The 15,744-nt window shown below is 37.7% G+C and overlaps 1 protein-coding gene across 2 annotated transcripts in view; it reads left to right on the forward strand.

Annotated features, from left to right (window-relative positions):
* Positions 1–15,744, forward strand: part of PPP2R2C (protein phosphatase 2, regulatory subunit B, gamma) — a 140,967-nt gene that overhangs the window by 84,681 nt on the left and 40,542 nt on the right. For both annotated transcript variants that reach the window (XM_009890533.1, XM_009890534.1), the window contains exons 2-5: positions 428–525; positions 1,122–1,287; positions 5,466–5,578; positions 7,208–7,385. In XM_009890533.1, the coding sequence (XP_009888835.1) occupies positions 428–525; positions 1,122–1,287; positions 5,466–5,578; positions 7,208–7,385 (555 nt within the window). The remainder of the gene's footprint in view (positions 1–427; positions 526–1,121; positions 1,288–5,465; positions 5,579–7,207; positions 7,386–15,744) is intronic.

Here is a 15,744-nt window from a genome sequence, read left to right on the forward strand (position 1 = left end):
AAAACCCTCACAAAGGTTGAAGAATAAATAATACATACAACAGACTGAGATGTTATGTTGGTCCTTGCTAGAGGAAATTGCAGGGGGCCAATGCTGTTGCTATCTCCAGTACTGAAAAAAAAGCTTTGTAGCAGCCTGAGATCATTCTTATGGAAGCATAACCTCTCCAGAGATCTCCTCCACTCCCAAACTGCGGATGTGCTGGAAACACAAATTTGCCTTGTTATGTTTGCACTTGTTTCATTGTGTAGCAACCTCAGATTGTCATGGCATGCAGCCTGTTTGCATTAGTGACTTGCTGTTGAATTCATCTGTATTCCTTCAAATCCCTCATTTGTTGCATTTTTTGTGGAGTGCTTGATATTTCTAGTGGCTTTGTGCTGTAGTAGCAGTCTAAAATTTGCCTTTTTTCTCTTTTTCCCTCCAGCTGATATTATTTCTACAGTTGAGTTCAACCACACTGGAGAACTGCTGGCTACTGGTGACAAGGGGGGTCGGGTTGTTATATTCCAAAGGGAACCTGAGGTATGTAAGTTACCAATGTAATCCTTAATAGTTTGCCAAAACCTGGCATTATTTTTGGTACTTTAATTGGATCTAACTAACAAACTTGTTTATAATCTCAAGATTCAGTAAAACAGAATGTCAGCTCTTTGGAGAGGAAGTGAAAGAGGGTAAGGATCTTTTAGTCAGAAGTTTGCTGTCCCAAACAAAAATGCTTCAAAGCTAAGAAAAAAGAAGGTTGGTTTTGGTTTACTTCTACATTGTTGTAATAACTTTTGCCTGTTTGATGGAGCCATTCCATTTAAAACAATGCCTTTGCTGTGATACCTTTATGTTTCACTTTTAAATTCAGTCCATCTGCAGCATCTTTTCTAGAAAGCTTTTCTGAATAATTGACATTTCTTAAAAAAATCTGCCTTTTATTAAATGTTGCTTCAGTACTTACAGGAAATTTCATTCCTGTAGAAACAAATCTGTCAATATCATGTTTTAAATGAGAAATTAAATCACGTTTTCAATATTTTTATATTTACAAGGCTGCTTATACAGCTTTTCTAAAAGATGGAGATATATGGTCATCATAAACCACATGTTTTTGTTGTTCTTATTCTCCATAGAGTAAAAATGAGCCTTACAATCAGGGGGAGTACAATGTTTACAGCACTTTCCAGAGCCATGAACCTGAATTTGATTATTTGAAGAGCTTGGAGATAGAAGAAAAAATAAACAAGATCAAGTGGTTACCACAGCAAAATGCAGCTCACTCACTTTTATCAACAAATGGTAAGATAGATGAGAGTATATACAACATATCAGCTTTTTGCTGTTGTGCATTTTAGTGCTGACTGTATATATTTATTCATTTTAATCTACTGTTTTAGTAATTTCCTTTTTCAGAGTTTACCAAGACTGTAATACTGACTCTGATATCTGTTATTTATGTATTGTATTCATAGTCATAGGGTTTTTCCTATTGACTATCCAGAGACGTTGAGAGAGCTATCAATTTTTGCTATTAACATGCAATGCTATCCTGAAATAAGTTTTATGACAAAGGCATCACCTTACTCAGCAGCTGTGTTTCACTGGGGATTTAGAATTTTGTCTGCTGTATTTGTCATAACTTATATTCTTTGTAGGTGTGTAAATGAATGTAGGTGAGAGAGATGAATTTCTTTTTCTTTTCATTCATTGTCATCAGAATGGTTTATTTAAGTTCTAAAGAGTTAGACAAATCTTTGGAAGGCAGTAGGAATAATAATAGGATATTGATACTGACTCATCTTTCTAACATCCTTAAGGCCTATTGATTTAAAAAATGCAGTATCGTTGCTAAGAGGGAACATGCAGATGTGACATAGGGGGAAGAAACTGAATGGAGCCTTACATGTACAGGTGTCATTTAGGAAACATTTTGACACCCACAACCTTTATCACTGCTGGTGATGCATGAGACAAAAATATCTGATTTTAAATCTGAGATCTCATTGTAATCAGAAAAGAATTTTGCTTGTAGAAGGTTGAACATATTTGGGAGTTGCTGATAGAAAAATAGTGTGATCTCACCTTTGGGAATTGATGCTTTAGGGCAAAGTGAGTATTTCTAGTTAAAATTTATAGCAATAAATAATATTTACATTAATTCACAGTAGATAGCAAATTATTTTATGCTTTGTAGTCTGTTTTCCTTAAAGTTGTCTTTTGACTTTTTGGGGGCACTGTTGCAATATTTGAAATGAAACATGCCTATTATAGCTAGGTGATTTGTGCTAATTTAATGATTAATCAGATAATTAAGAAGTTTGGGAGATTACTTCTGCTCTTCTCCCTTGGTCAAAATATCCCTTCTACTTCAGATAACTTTAAATAAGAATGGCATCTTCCAAGTGCATGATACAAAGTCAGATTATTGAAAGTAAACCTCTCCCTTTTCATTTTAATGTTTGGTTTTGGAAACACTGAGGAATACAGCCGAGTCTTCAGATACGCTGCTTTTACAGTTGGCATAATAGACCTTTATATCAGTTTTCTGGTTTACACTAATATGGGAGGGGAGAAAGGAAGAAATAATCAGTCTTAGTGTTGCTATGGGTTAAGCCAGTTGCAGACACCACTGAGCAAACCTAGGACCTGGCAAAATGCTTTGGCCTCTGTTTTTTCCCCCTTAATTCTGAAGCATCTCAGCAGACTTCGGTATGGTGAGGAGAACAGAAATGGTGCCACTGGCATAGCCTTTGGATTTTTGCCTTTGAATTACAAAATGTGTTTTGTGTGCCAAGGAGGATTCCTAGCTTCCTGGCACAGCAGGGTTGAAGTCTGAAGATTCACCTCTTGGCATACTCTTAAAGATAGTTTTAACTTTATGATACAGAAGGCCCATGTTGAATTCCTTGCTGTCTCACTGATTACCTGTGAGAAGTCATCGACAATGTATATCAATTCCATGCCTATAAAAAGGGATAATAGTATTTTCCCTAAAATGTAGAGAATGAAGGCATTACCTGTCACACATGCTCATATTGGGCAGGCTGTAGAAACACCTTGAATACTGGTTTATATTTACTAATTTCTGAGACTGATATTTTAATGCAATTTTGGATATTTTGCTCTCTGGTAGTTTAGGTTCTAAAGCACAGTTTTGGTCAGAAAAATGAGAACTGTGAAACAGCATCCTTTCTTTCCGCAGGCACAGGTGGACAGTGCCCACTGCATTTGCTGGAAGGAGCATCCTTCTGTTAGGGAACACGGGGGGAGAGTCTGTCTAAATCTCACCCTCAGTGTATGAGACTTGACAGGTCTGCACCTGCCCAAATCTGTTTCCGTCTTTCTAAGCAGAACTTTTGTCTGAAGCTGTTCCTGCACAGGTCACCTCCCCCAGAGAGGATCTTGGTTCCTTTCCAGTTCACACGTTACCAACAAGTCATCAGCTAAGCTTTGGTTGCAGTGTCTTAATTAATGGAGGCAGAAGGAAACCACCAAGGCTTTTGAATCCCACTGTGCATTTGCAGTGCTTGCAGTTAGCAAATTTCTGGTTTGTGCTGTAAACTGAACTGATTTTGTAGTATAATAATGAATTAGGATTCATTGGTAGCTTTTGTACCAGAATATTTTGGGGCCACTTTCGATGTGAGCTGCATCAAGTAGATCAGGATTTGGCCTATGCAGATTCTTTCATCTGAGGATTTATGACTGCTTACCAGACGTTAATTAATTTAAACTTCACAATGCCCTTGAGACGGAATGAATACTGAACCTCACAGAGAATGTTTCCATATTTTGAGAAATTTCTAGGGAGTTTTTAAAGTCCAGAGGCAGATAAAGGAGAAGAAAACCAACACATGAGATACCCTTAACCACTAAAAAAATAGTTTTCACTCAGGAAAGGGATAGGTTTATCAATAGTGGTCAAGTCCAACACTGGAAAATTGTGGTTTTTCTTATAATTAATTTTACAATGCTGTATTTATAAATTTTAGAATAGACAAACACGAATGCACTATTTACATGTAATAAAAATCCCAAGTTCATGACATGGCCTATATGTATTTTTAGTAATTAATTAACGTGACCGACACAGATTAAATGTATTGGATATTTAAATGGATCTTTTTAGTTGCAGATTGAACTAACCTCTTGTTCTGTAGATTGAACAATTGTAATATTTTTGTTGCTTGCAAATTAGCATATCAGTATCGTTAGGAGTTGCATAATAGTAACAACACTCAGAGTAGTGGAGGGATTGATTTTGAAACAAAAAAAGGTCAAAGTTAAAGTTGCTGTAGAAATGCAAAGCAATTCATGTATTCTTGCCTTTAAAATTATTTGTACTAACATTTGAAAGAAGTATTTGAATCAGCCACACTGGGGAAAGAATTATGCTCTGCTAGGTACTTGGGGAAAGAAGGGTAAAGGAAGAAAGTGGAAAGAAATCAGAAATGATGCAGGAACTGAGGTCAGCGAAAACTGGTGGCAGCTGAAGTGCAGAAGCTTTGGAAAGGCTTTCACTGCTCTGAGAACAGATGAGTGAAACAACTATTAGAAGCTTGGGGACAGATTTTTTTTGCAGAAGAGTTGGCTTTGATTTTTCAGCCTAGGGAGTCTTAGGGTTGGCAGGTTGGGTGTACAACCAGAGCAGGAGTGGGCAGTCAAAGTGAAGGAAATCTGTATGTTCAGCTACTAGAAAAGCAAGGACAAACTCCATCTGAAATGTTTAGAACTTCTATTTGTTGGTTTCAGAGGCTCTTCGCTAAACAAGAGGCACCCTTATTCTATCATCATATGCTTCTCCCATCATGAAAAAGGGAGAGTTTAGATTTAATTCCATTCTGTGTAAGATTAATATATTTTTCCTCCCCACTTCTCTCTCTTACCCTTACAACACAATTCTCTCAGGTTTTTTTTCATTTGTTATTTCTCAGCTGCTTTCCCGTAGGAGGGAGAAACGTCTCATTTTTTCACAGCCTTTTGTTTGCTGGAGCTCCTGATGTTATATCAATACACCACTGCCAATTCCCACAATGGGCCAGGCAGGTATCATTGGTCTCTCTGTCCACTCCATGCTCTTGTGCTGTTTATAAGTAACCTAGCAAACTGGCTTTAATACCAAGTTTATTTCCTTGCAAAGTCAAATTATCAAACTGAGCTTCAGCAGTGAGCATTGAGTGGTTTTGGTCTGTTCCACCTGCAAACTTCCAAATTGGATATCAGAGCAGCATGTGCTCTACATGGTCTGTCAGCTGCCAGGAACCTCTGACTCGGTTTGAAGGTATGACATGTGCTTTATGAGTATTTTTTCTGTTGGCAGCATTTTCTGGATATGCAAAATTAAGTGACCCAAACTGTTTCAGCACGGGACTTGTCTAAACTAAGGGGCAGAAACTTCTTTAAGGAATATATTGTGAAAGGGGAGTAACCACATTCAGAATTCCTATGCTGACAGTCGTTTGTATTATCTTTTAAAGATAAAACAATCAAGTTATGGAAAATTACTGAAAGAGATAAGAGACCAGAGGGGTACAACTTAAAAGATGAAGAAGGAAAACTTAAAGATCTTTCTACAGTAACATCACTGCAGGTAAACTGCTGTCTTTGTCCAAAATCCAGGTGTTCCTGTACGAAAAAGGTAGTCACGGGTGCTAACTCAGTAAAAGATTTAAATACGTACCTGATGCTAAGCATATATATGATTATTCTCATTGAAGTTTTAGCTGATCGATAATGCTCTTGAATCTGTCACACATTTTCAAGTCATAAATGCTTTATTATATAGTGACCAACACAAATATGTTTAGAGAGTCTATGTCAGTTTTATTCTTCCTGATAAAATTCTCTCAGCGTGACTTAACATGCTTTCATACAGGATTCTTTAGACTGGTGCACTGGAAGCATTCTGCTTGTAATTAGTATTAAACAGTGTTCTTGCCTCGTTCAGAGCAACTGAGTTAAAGACAGTACACCAAATTTCAGTCCTATCTTTATTTCAGTAGTATAAAAGAAGTATCTTCTATCTGGAGAGCAGGATTTGCAGTAGTCTGTGCTCCAGTGAACGTGAGGTTCTGCATTGCTGAAAAGATGCAGTCATGGAACTCATATAAGCGTGTATGACAATGTAATAGAGTTTTGCTCTCGGTCTTTAATGGCTGAATTCACCCCAGGTGTTTTGGCAAAGGAAGTGGCTAAAGATTAGAACTGAAAGACTAGTTTGTGTAAATGCTAGGGTTTTTTTTTGTTTTTGTTTTTTTTTATTAAAAACAACCAACCCTTGCCTCCAAAACAAGCCAGTATTGTCTGCTGTGAAAAAAGCCTCCAAGGTGTAAAGATGACTACATTAATGGAATATTCATCCATTCTATATGATTAAGCAAACAAAACCATTTCAGATTGCTTATAGTCAAAGAATTCACAGGCTCAGCAAACCATTGTTTCGTTCCTTTAGTGGCAAGCGAAATTCCAAGCTTTAACTTGTCTGTGTTCCTCTTTAACTATCTTGTGGATTGATGTATGATAGATTGTTTCTGATACGTGTTCAACGACATCAAATAGTCCCAATCATGGACCACAGCCTTACAGTGTTTAATGCTTTAACAATAGGGAATAAATTGATAGTGTCTAGTTATTGAAGCATGACATTGAAGTGACACACAGGGAAATAACAAGAATGCAATGATGAGTGATAGTCTGTGGTCTTGGCTTTTCAGGACTATACTGTATCCATGTGGGTTTTGTTTTCTAAGACTTTGTTTATTATGTTTTGCTGAGATTATAACCTTCTCACCACTTGACTTTTTTTGAAAGAGAGAAGTCAAATAGCAAAATAAATCCTGTAAGTGATTTACAACTAACAGCAGACTCTTTGGCAAAAGCAAAATACTAGGACTTCACTGCTTGTCAGAGCCAGAACCTCCTGCGTATGTGGGACTGGCCTGTTCTGTGGCAGCTGCCAGTGCCTCCCTTCACACGGTCGAGGTTTTCCATGGCTCTGCCTGGCTCTCCACGGCTCTTCTGTCTCTCCCTTTCTCCTTGGCAGGGATGGCCTTGTCAGCAATTAATCCATGGGGAAATTCAGCTTCCATACAATGTTGAGAAGTTTTATAATGTCACAGTCTTTGAATGCTTGTTCTCCATTGAAACTCTCATCATCCTAGCAAAAGATTATTTAAAATCTCACTCCCTTTCTGGTTTGTGTTTTGGTTTTTTTTGGCAGGTGCCTGTATTGAAACCTATGGATTTGATGGTAGAAGTCACTCCCCGGAGAATCTTCGCTAATGGTCACACCTATCATGTCAACTCAATATCCGTCAACAGTGACTGTGAGACATACATGTCAGCGGATGATCTCAGGATTAACCTCTGGCATTTAGCAATCACAGATAGGAGCTTCAGTATCCTTTATTGTGATTCCTTGCTCAGTGTTGATAGTATTAGTGGGGCTTTAAAGAGCTGTTTTAAAATATTTTTCTGCAGATTTTAAAATATACCTTTACTGATCAGAATCCCTGCAGTATTTGTAACAGAAAATGCTCACATACCGTAAGAGACAACTAAGAGGTTGCAAAAATCAGGGAATTTTATGTGAAAAATAACAGTCTTGGAGTTGGCAAATGACAAGTAAATAGGAAACTGATGCCAGATGAATGGTAACTATCCACCTGACTAGGATACTCTATACTGTTATTTCCTGAAGGCATTTCACGTTGAGCTACTCCACCTTGTTTTGCTGAAAGGTCAGTCCTTACCCTGACCATGCCCCCTGTTCTCCATCATCCTGCTTCCCAGAACCCTAATGTCTGAGATATGCGTGGTTCAGATATGCACAGGTAAGGCTCAGCTGCTTCATGTGAGTTGCTGTGTCTGTGATTAATGCAGTCATTGCTGTATCAAGTGCTAGCATCGTCCTGAAAGCTGTGTCTTGGGATCATTCCACTCCTCTCTGAGGCTGCCTTTTGCACTGCAACAGGGTGGCTTGGCAAAAGAAAATGTAGCCAAGAAAAGTGGTTGTCTGTGTTTTGCAGAACATAAAGGGACCTTTAAGAAGAGAAATAGGTTATGGGGCCAGCTCAGAATGTTGTGTTACTTTGGTGATTTCTTTTTATTTCAAAAGGTGTTAGAAGAATATTTCCCTGTGGATTTGTATGAGGGACTATTAGATGTCAAAGTGAAGTTGTCTTACGGGGGGCAAATTCCTAAAAGAAAGCACCGATGTGATGGGGTGTTCTCCCTGTCTCTGGTGATTGTTTGTATTTCTTCCTTCATAGGTCAAATCATCTGTGGAACTTAATGAAAATGTTTCCTGTGACATTAACAAAGCATAGGAAATCAAACAACTGTTCCTTAAAAAACTGCCTTTGCAGGATCAAGTGACAGGTGCCTTAACCCTAGGGATTGTAGGGAATATGTTTCAATATGTTCTCAATATGTTTCTGAACTCATCTTCTTTTCTGTCTTTCACCTGTCTAGTTTGAGCAAGCTAAATGGTGTCCTCTTTAATATGACTGTTTATGTAGGACCAATTTATATGTGGTTCTTCAAAGTCCAGCCATGTCTGCCTTCGATATCCAAGCAACTGTACTTCCATTCTTTAGCACGAGAGAACAGAGTGGGAAAATTGTTTGCCAGCATGCCTATATGGAGTAGCAGTGTGGCATCTGACAGTGCCCTCCACACTGTAGCTTCACCCTACAGTCTTGTCTCTGTCCTGGACACTTTTATACATGGCTACTGTGTGTTCTTCTCTACTGTGTATCCTCTTTCTTCTAAAGCAGAGCGGTGAGCGAGACCAAGCACAGCAATCTCTGTATGTCTGTGTATGATAACCAGATCACATTCCAGAATACTTATGCAAGATAAGCCTTTGCTTTTGGCAATCCCTCTTATTGTGTTACAAGCTGTTTTATAAACTATGGATTGCCAAGAGAAATGTTTCTGACAATTTAAAAAAAAACAAATAGTTGTTATAGTTCGTGAGGACAACACGAGTTTTTATTGTCATTTGCCATGCTACGAGCTTACTGACTGAAATATCAGCCCCAAATGAATTTTTAAACCCCAAATGTGTGTAAATCCTTGGAAAAAAAAGGATTACTATGGGAGTATTGATACAATCAGAACAAAATTATTGTGAATATTGTAGTGTAAAACAATTCTTAGCATTTATGCAGAGCTTTTTATCTTCACATCCTTTATATATGTTGATTGATTAATCCTTACAAAAGATTAAGAGGCTGGTAGATAGATGAATTTGTCTACCACTTTGTGGATGAGGAAGTGGAGGCAGAAAATTTAAAGAAATTGCTTATGAAAACTATACATTTCATAGCCCTGATTAACAACATTTCATTTGCCCTTTGTATGAAAACACTTGTATGCAGGCTTCAGAAGTACTTGGCCTCCAATGATGTTTCAAATTCTAGCAATATACTAGGAAAGAGCTGAAAAACAGACCTAGTCTTATGATGGTTAACTACTACCATATGTCTTGATGGAACAGCATGGATAGCAAAATTAATTGAGATTGAATAACTGTTTAGGATGTTACTGCTTCTACTCCTGTACGTTCAACTCCTGTATTCGGTGACAGGTGCGTGGATTCTGTTTCAAGCATTAGCACACTCCTTTCATTGAATATTTACTGATAAAGTGTTTTAGAGTTTCTGATTGAATCATTGTTTTAACTCTTAAAACATGATACAATTTATAGTAGCATGCTCAATTTCTGAGTGTGTTCCAAGAGTAATGATGAGGGAGACATGAAGAGTGCTGTTCTGAGTTTTACCGTAGGAAACTCTTTCTGTATCTGAGACAGTGGCTTTGGGATACTTACAGGGATGACTTTAGGATAACTGGATTTTTGTCCTGGATTGGAATACAGATATTGCTGCTTCTTTTAGATGAACATGAACAAACATCGGGGAAGGCTGTGATGAGAGAGTTTAGGTGGTGATAGGAGAGAACACTAGGTAAAGGGATGATCGATGCTAGAGGCCAACTGTTCTATCTCACCTGGCCATGGTGGCAGTAGATTGACTTTTGTGGCTGGATAGCAGCATGTGTTCAAGAGAGCAGACCGAGTTAAATAGGCTGTATCCGCGTCTGTCTCACACAATATAAGCTGTATCTGTACTCAGTTGTCCAAACCAGATCATCAGGCAGATTGCTTTTACTTAACTCTTTGATAAACAGAAAAGTTGAGATGAGTGTTCCAAAGGAAGGTGGTGAGACAGTTACAGAATATTGCTCATATTGGGGAATTAACTGGGAGACCACGATAACTGGTAGAAGGGGATGAGTAAATTAAACTTGCATCAGTCTTTCCACAGGTATCTTTTTTTTCCATATAGAGCCCTGTAAGTCTTTGTAAAATTGCGGGGACATGCATTCCACTAGATTTCAACATCTGTGCCATACAGAAACTGCATTTCTGTCCTACAGAACAACCAGTTACATAAAAATCTCCTGGAAGCAGATGAGCTGGTAAAAACATGGGGTGTGCCGGTTGCATTTGGGACTAGACATATTAAGATGAAAAAATTCTGCCAAGCAAACAGTTTAAATTATAAATGAATGTTGCTGGGCTCGGTGCCTTCTGCAACACACTTAGGGGGACAAGCAGGAGGAGGCTCAGGCAGTTTTTAAAAATGCTTGCTTCACATCTTTTTACTAGATGCAAACTGGAAATGAAGCATCTCGCTGTTCTACATGCAAGGCTTGATTCCTTGAAATACATGTTTTAAACAATAAATAGAAAACATTTTGGTTTGAAGTGGCATTTGTTAATAAGGGATCTGGCAGTGATGTGTGTTTGTCTTTCTACTTTCCCTCAGAGGCAGCACTGCTACATATAATGAACTACAATCTGTTTACCCAAGAGGCTGGTTGTGACAATGACACAAACAACAAATACAGTGGTAGAGTTTCTGGACATTCAGCTCGTGTTTGAACATCTTTACAAATGGCATGGGAAGTGCTGGAGAAAGAATGGCTTAGCAGCGGTGTGCTAGGGTGTTTTTCAAGTAAAGTACTTTGACTTACAGGATTTTACTTGAGAACAGTTGGGTTATAACCATTATTTTAGCAGTTTTACAAATCACTGAGAATTGTTCATTTCTTTGAAAATAAAAAGACAAAGCAATGCAGATCTTAAGTTAATTCTCTTTCTGTCTTCTTTGGAAAATATTTCAAATCAGCTTTGCAGAATTTAACCAGAATGTTTGCCTTAGGTAAAGCCTTAGGCAAATAAAATACAATTAGTGGTTTTCTGGTTTGCTTTTGTATTAGCATAAATGCTAACTGGGGTAAAAAGCAGACAAGTGAGTTTTATGCTACAGCTGTGTAAATTTTCATGAAGAATATGCAAGACTTCTGTACATTGCTTCCCACTTGCAAACAGATTTGCTCAGTATCGTTCGGGCAGGAGGAGGGAAGGAAGACAAGGAGGTGAGAGAAAAGGAAGGGGAAAGGTCAGGTGGTAAATAATTGCACATATGAGGGTTTTCTTCGCTAAAAGCTTTAATGTGTTTGGTTGTGTTATGGAGAATGAGAGTCAGTGTACTTAATTATGGATGATACTCTTCACTGGAAAATAAGTGAGGTAAAGGTTACTGGTTTTGTTAATGTTCGGTCTGAAATGGCTTAGCAGTGTTGCCCATACTTAAGCCTTTAGATAAGTCATCTTGGGTGTGGTGAATGAGAAAACAGGACTGCTGGAAGCATACTGATAAGGCTTACTTCACATCAGCAGCAATCTTTGGACTATCTAGCCGTACTAAATATTCTTTATGAGAATGTATTTGGGTTGCTCACAGAACTATGTAGCTCATAGCACTTGAACTCCCTTCATTTCCTGGTAGCACTCTATTTCACTCTGGAGGCTGTCATGGCATTGCTATGGAAACAACATCACCGTTTCCAGCATGTACTCATCTTGAGACTCATCTTGACTAAAATACGCATTTCTCAGTCAGATCAATATAGTCCAGGGTTATCCTGTTTTAATAAAAAATTCCTTCCTCCGCGTCCCAAAAGGGTTAAGCTAATTAGCAAATCACCATAGGGCCTTCTTATAATCTAATGTATTCCAGTATTTGAAGCATATCATGGATAGTCAGATCGTTAGGCATTGTATCTTGGGGAAATTAATTTACTTAAGAAGTAAACAACAACAAAACAGAAAAGAAATAGAAAAAACAAAATAACGTGGTACATTGGTGGAGGCTAAGTCTGTGGCAGCCCACCTGAATATAGTGCACGTATAGTGCATATATAGGGCATATGTAGTGCTCTGGGAGCAGCCCCCAGGCTGGGGAAGATAGCTAGCCTTACGAAATTCCTGTTACGTGCCTCAGTGCTAAGTATTTGAATGCTAAACTGAAAGCAAATCTGCAGTATTCTCGTGGCATTTGTGGAGCTGTATACTGGCAAGTTTTAGCCCTTGAGTGAGATAAGGTTGTTTCAATAACATTCCTCAGTCAGGATGACTGCGCACAAGCTGTGTGCACAGGGATGCATTTTTTGTACTCTCAAAAAAATGCCTTTACTGCGTGAGAACCTGCTGCCACCTCCACCTGCAGCACTGTGTTCCTCAAGCATGCGCTTTCTGTTAGGAGAGATGGCAGACATTATTCCTCTTCTTTTGAGAGCTCCGTGTAATACATTTTAGCACTTCCTATTCTATCGAGAAAGATTCTGCCATCTGTATCATGTATTGAAAAGGTATATATTATGCCATGGAGTCATAATCTAGCTGCCTGAGAAGTCTTTCACATCCGACTAGAGTTTTCATGCTTTTTCCATACTGACTTAAAGCCTAACAAATACATCACGTTTATAAATGGTTGCCTGAGCTAGGCTCTTTCATACACTATTTTGGGGCTTTTTCAATTAATATTGTGGACCTGGAAAAGCAAGTATGGCTATACTATTTGATCTGACTATGCTAGTTATTGAAGAGGAAAGAAGGATCTTTTGCTGTTGTCAAGGTGAAATATATATACATTATTTCTAGTCTGAAGTGCTGACCCACCCAAATTCTAATATTGTCCTTTTATTTGCCTCTTGGTGAGCTTACTCAGAGATAATTTCTTGATTGCATGAAAGTAAAAAACACTTTGTGTTTCCTTTAGTTGTTCAGGACTTTTTTTAGTTGTTTAGGACTTCGTCATTGTGCTGAGAAGTTCACAAATAATGGTATCTGTAATAAAGCCCACTGGAAATCAAGACACAGGTTTTTAGTCAGGTGGGTTTAGAATAGCCTGAATTTCCAAATATCAAGTTTATGCATCATCCTAGGAAACCCAAAAGCTTGGAAGGTAACTGAATCTTTGTTAGCCAATGTAAGAGTTGAAGTAAATTTCAGCAGTATTTTTGGACACAAAAAAGGTATAGTGCAATGTATTTTGGCCTCTTTTTTTCATGTATCAATTTCCATATACTTTATAAGATGTTTGTAACATTAAGCCTCAAACTGTGGTGCTTTAAGCAAAGTAGAGTAACCACTTTATGTTAAAATATTAACTACGTACCACGCTTTACCTATGTGTACAGGCAAAGCTAGGCAGAGTTCCAATGTCAAAATTGTGCATGCACTGTAAAAAGAATATTTTAATATACAGTAAACTAGAGAAAGACAGCTCTTAACAATAAAACACAGTCATCTTTTTAATGGAGCAGTATTACTAGATATCAATGATCAAATAAAGCCCGATTTTTCTTTAAACTGTTTTAGATTCTGTAGGGGTCCACACTAATTGGGTATGTAATACTAGATAAATAATAATTAAGAAGAATATAAAAGGAGGAAAGAATTCTCTGACTGCTAAACTGGGGACCATGCTGGATCCGTGGGTGTGTAATTAAACAATGCATCAGGCACCTGTTCTTTGTAACCACTGTAGTCAAATGTGCCATAAAGTAAAGAATTTTAAGCTTTAGATGAAATATCTCATGTGACCACCAGAATAAGGATTTTAGAAATGCGGTAGCTGGGAAAGTCCTTGATGGGTGTTTTTTCTGTCTGTTAGGAAGAATGCAGTAGGGATTCTCTTACTAAAATCACACAAGACTTCTTTTTAGTGTCAATTGAGGAATAAAATTAGTAAATAGGTAAGTATGTGTAACTGTAAGTTGTCATCTTCTCTGAACTGTATAGAATCTTTGTAGTAAACAAGTGAACTCTCAACAGACCCATCTGTAAGAAAAATTCCATGTGCCCCTAGTGCAAAGTGCCAAGAGAGAACTGCATTTCTAGGATCACCTAAATGACTTTGTCTTGTAGACACGAACATAGATACAGCTTCTACAACAGGCACTGAATTGTTTTTTCTGCTTCTGTTGAGGTAAAACTGCGTCCAGTTTGGACACAATGTTATTTCTGATGTGGTCGTCATCTAGTGTAGAATACCTTGATTGAGTATGGTTTTTAAGCTTTTCAGAGCAGGAACAGTTGTGTGTTTATATGTTATCTTGTGCAAATTGCAGTCTTTATAACTAACTGCTGTAATTCAAATAATAGAGAATAATTACAGCAGTAAGGATATGTGACTAGGGACTATAAGGACCTTAAGGATGATTCTTTTTCAAGAAATACGAGAAGTCTCAGCATCGTTTAGGAGAATTTAAGTCCAGATTTAGCAACCTCTGAAAATAATGAATAAATTTGCAGAAGTGGTCTTTCAAACCTTTTGTTTGGTTTTGTTTCTTGCCAGAGGATACTTTATGATCCTTGTCAGAAACAATTGCTTTTTAACTATTCTCATCACCTTAAATTGACTCCTATCTCAGGAATTTGACTATCAGCCAGTCAGAGAGAACTGGATGACGGAGCACATCTGATAGCCAAAGGAGCGATAGCCGAGCTAGTTAAACAGTATTTTAGCACTGAATCACTGACTGAGACCCTCCTGCCTGACAGCTGAAATGTACATTGCAGCAAAAGCAAACAATACATGGCTGGAGTGTCAGATATCAGTGTCTTCAGGGCATGGGATAGTGCTATGAAAATATTCCCTATCTAGCCGTCCTCCAAAAATAAATAAATTGGAAGAGTTGAGCCTGCATGTGAAAAATTAATTATAGCTGAGGCCTTTGCATTCTTGGCAAAGACCAGTCTCTTCCTTTTTCTGGAGTTGCTTTGAAAGAACTTAATTTAAGGTGATTTGAGCATAGCTGTAGCCTTGGGATAATTACTGCACTGCAGATTTATTGTTTAATAAAAATATTAATTTCTTAATCAGAATACATAATTTTCTTACTTATCACTCCTGTCCATACACAACTTGAATAAATAAGTATGTGATTATGTTATCCTTTTAATGGATTTCTTTATCTAACCCTCTGTCTTCTCTAATGCAGTTGTCCCCAAATAGAGACCCATACCCATTATTTAGTTTCTGCAGAGGTAAGGAAAAACATAGCCAAAGGCATTAAAATATTGGTTTTTGAAACTGTATAGTGAGTTGCAAAAAGGAGAAAGAAAATTGACTGGAATTGCAGAAAATTATAAAAAATGAAATCCTGAGCCCGTAAAAGCCATTTCAGAACTGTTTAATAGTACATTAAAGAACAGCATTGGGATTTCACTGTATTTATGTGTTTGTAGAGTGATCTGGGCAACACAACTATAGAAGGTACTTAGAATTTTACAATAGGTGCAAAGATATCTTTTCACAGATCTCCTAGAGCTAATTGCTTTCCAATTTGATTGGGACTGTTATTCTTCTGATTGTAGCAAACAAGTTTCTATTTTCT

The sequence above is a fragment of the Charadrius vociferus genome, unplaced genomic scaffold (assembly GCF_000708025.1).
Source record: "Charadrius vociferus isolate BGI_N301 unplaced genomic scaffold, ASM70802v2 scaffold88, whole genome shotgun sequence".
In the NCBI taxonomy this organism is placed as follows: Eukaryota; Metazoa; Chordata; class Aves; order Charadriiformes; family Charadriidae; genus Charadrius; species Charadrius vociferus.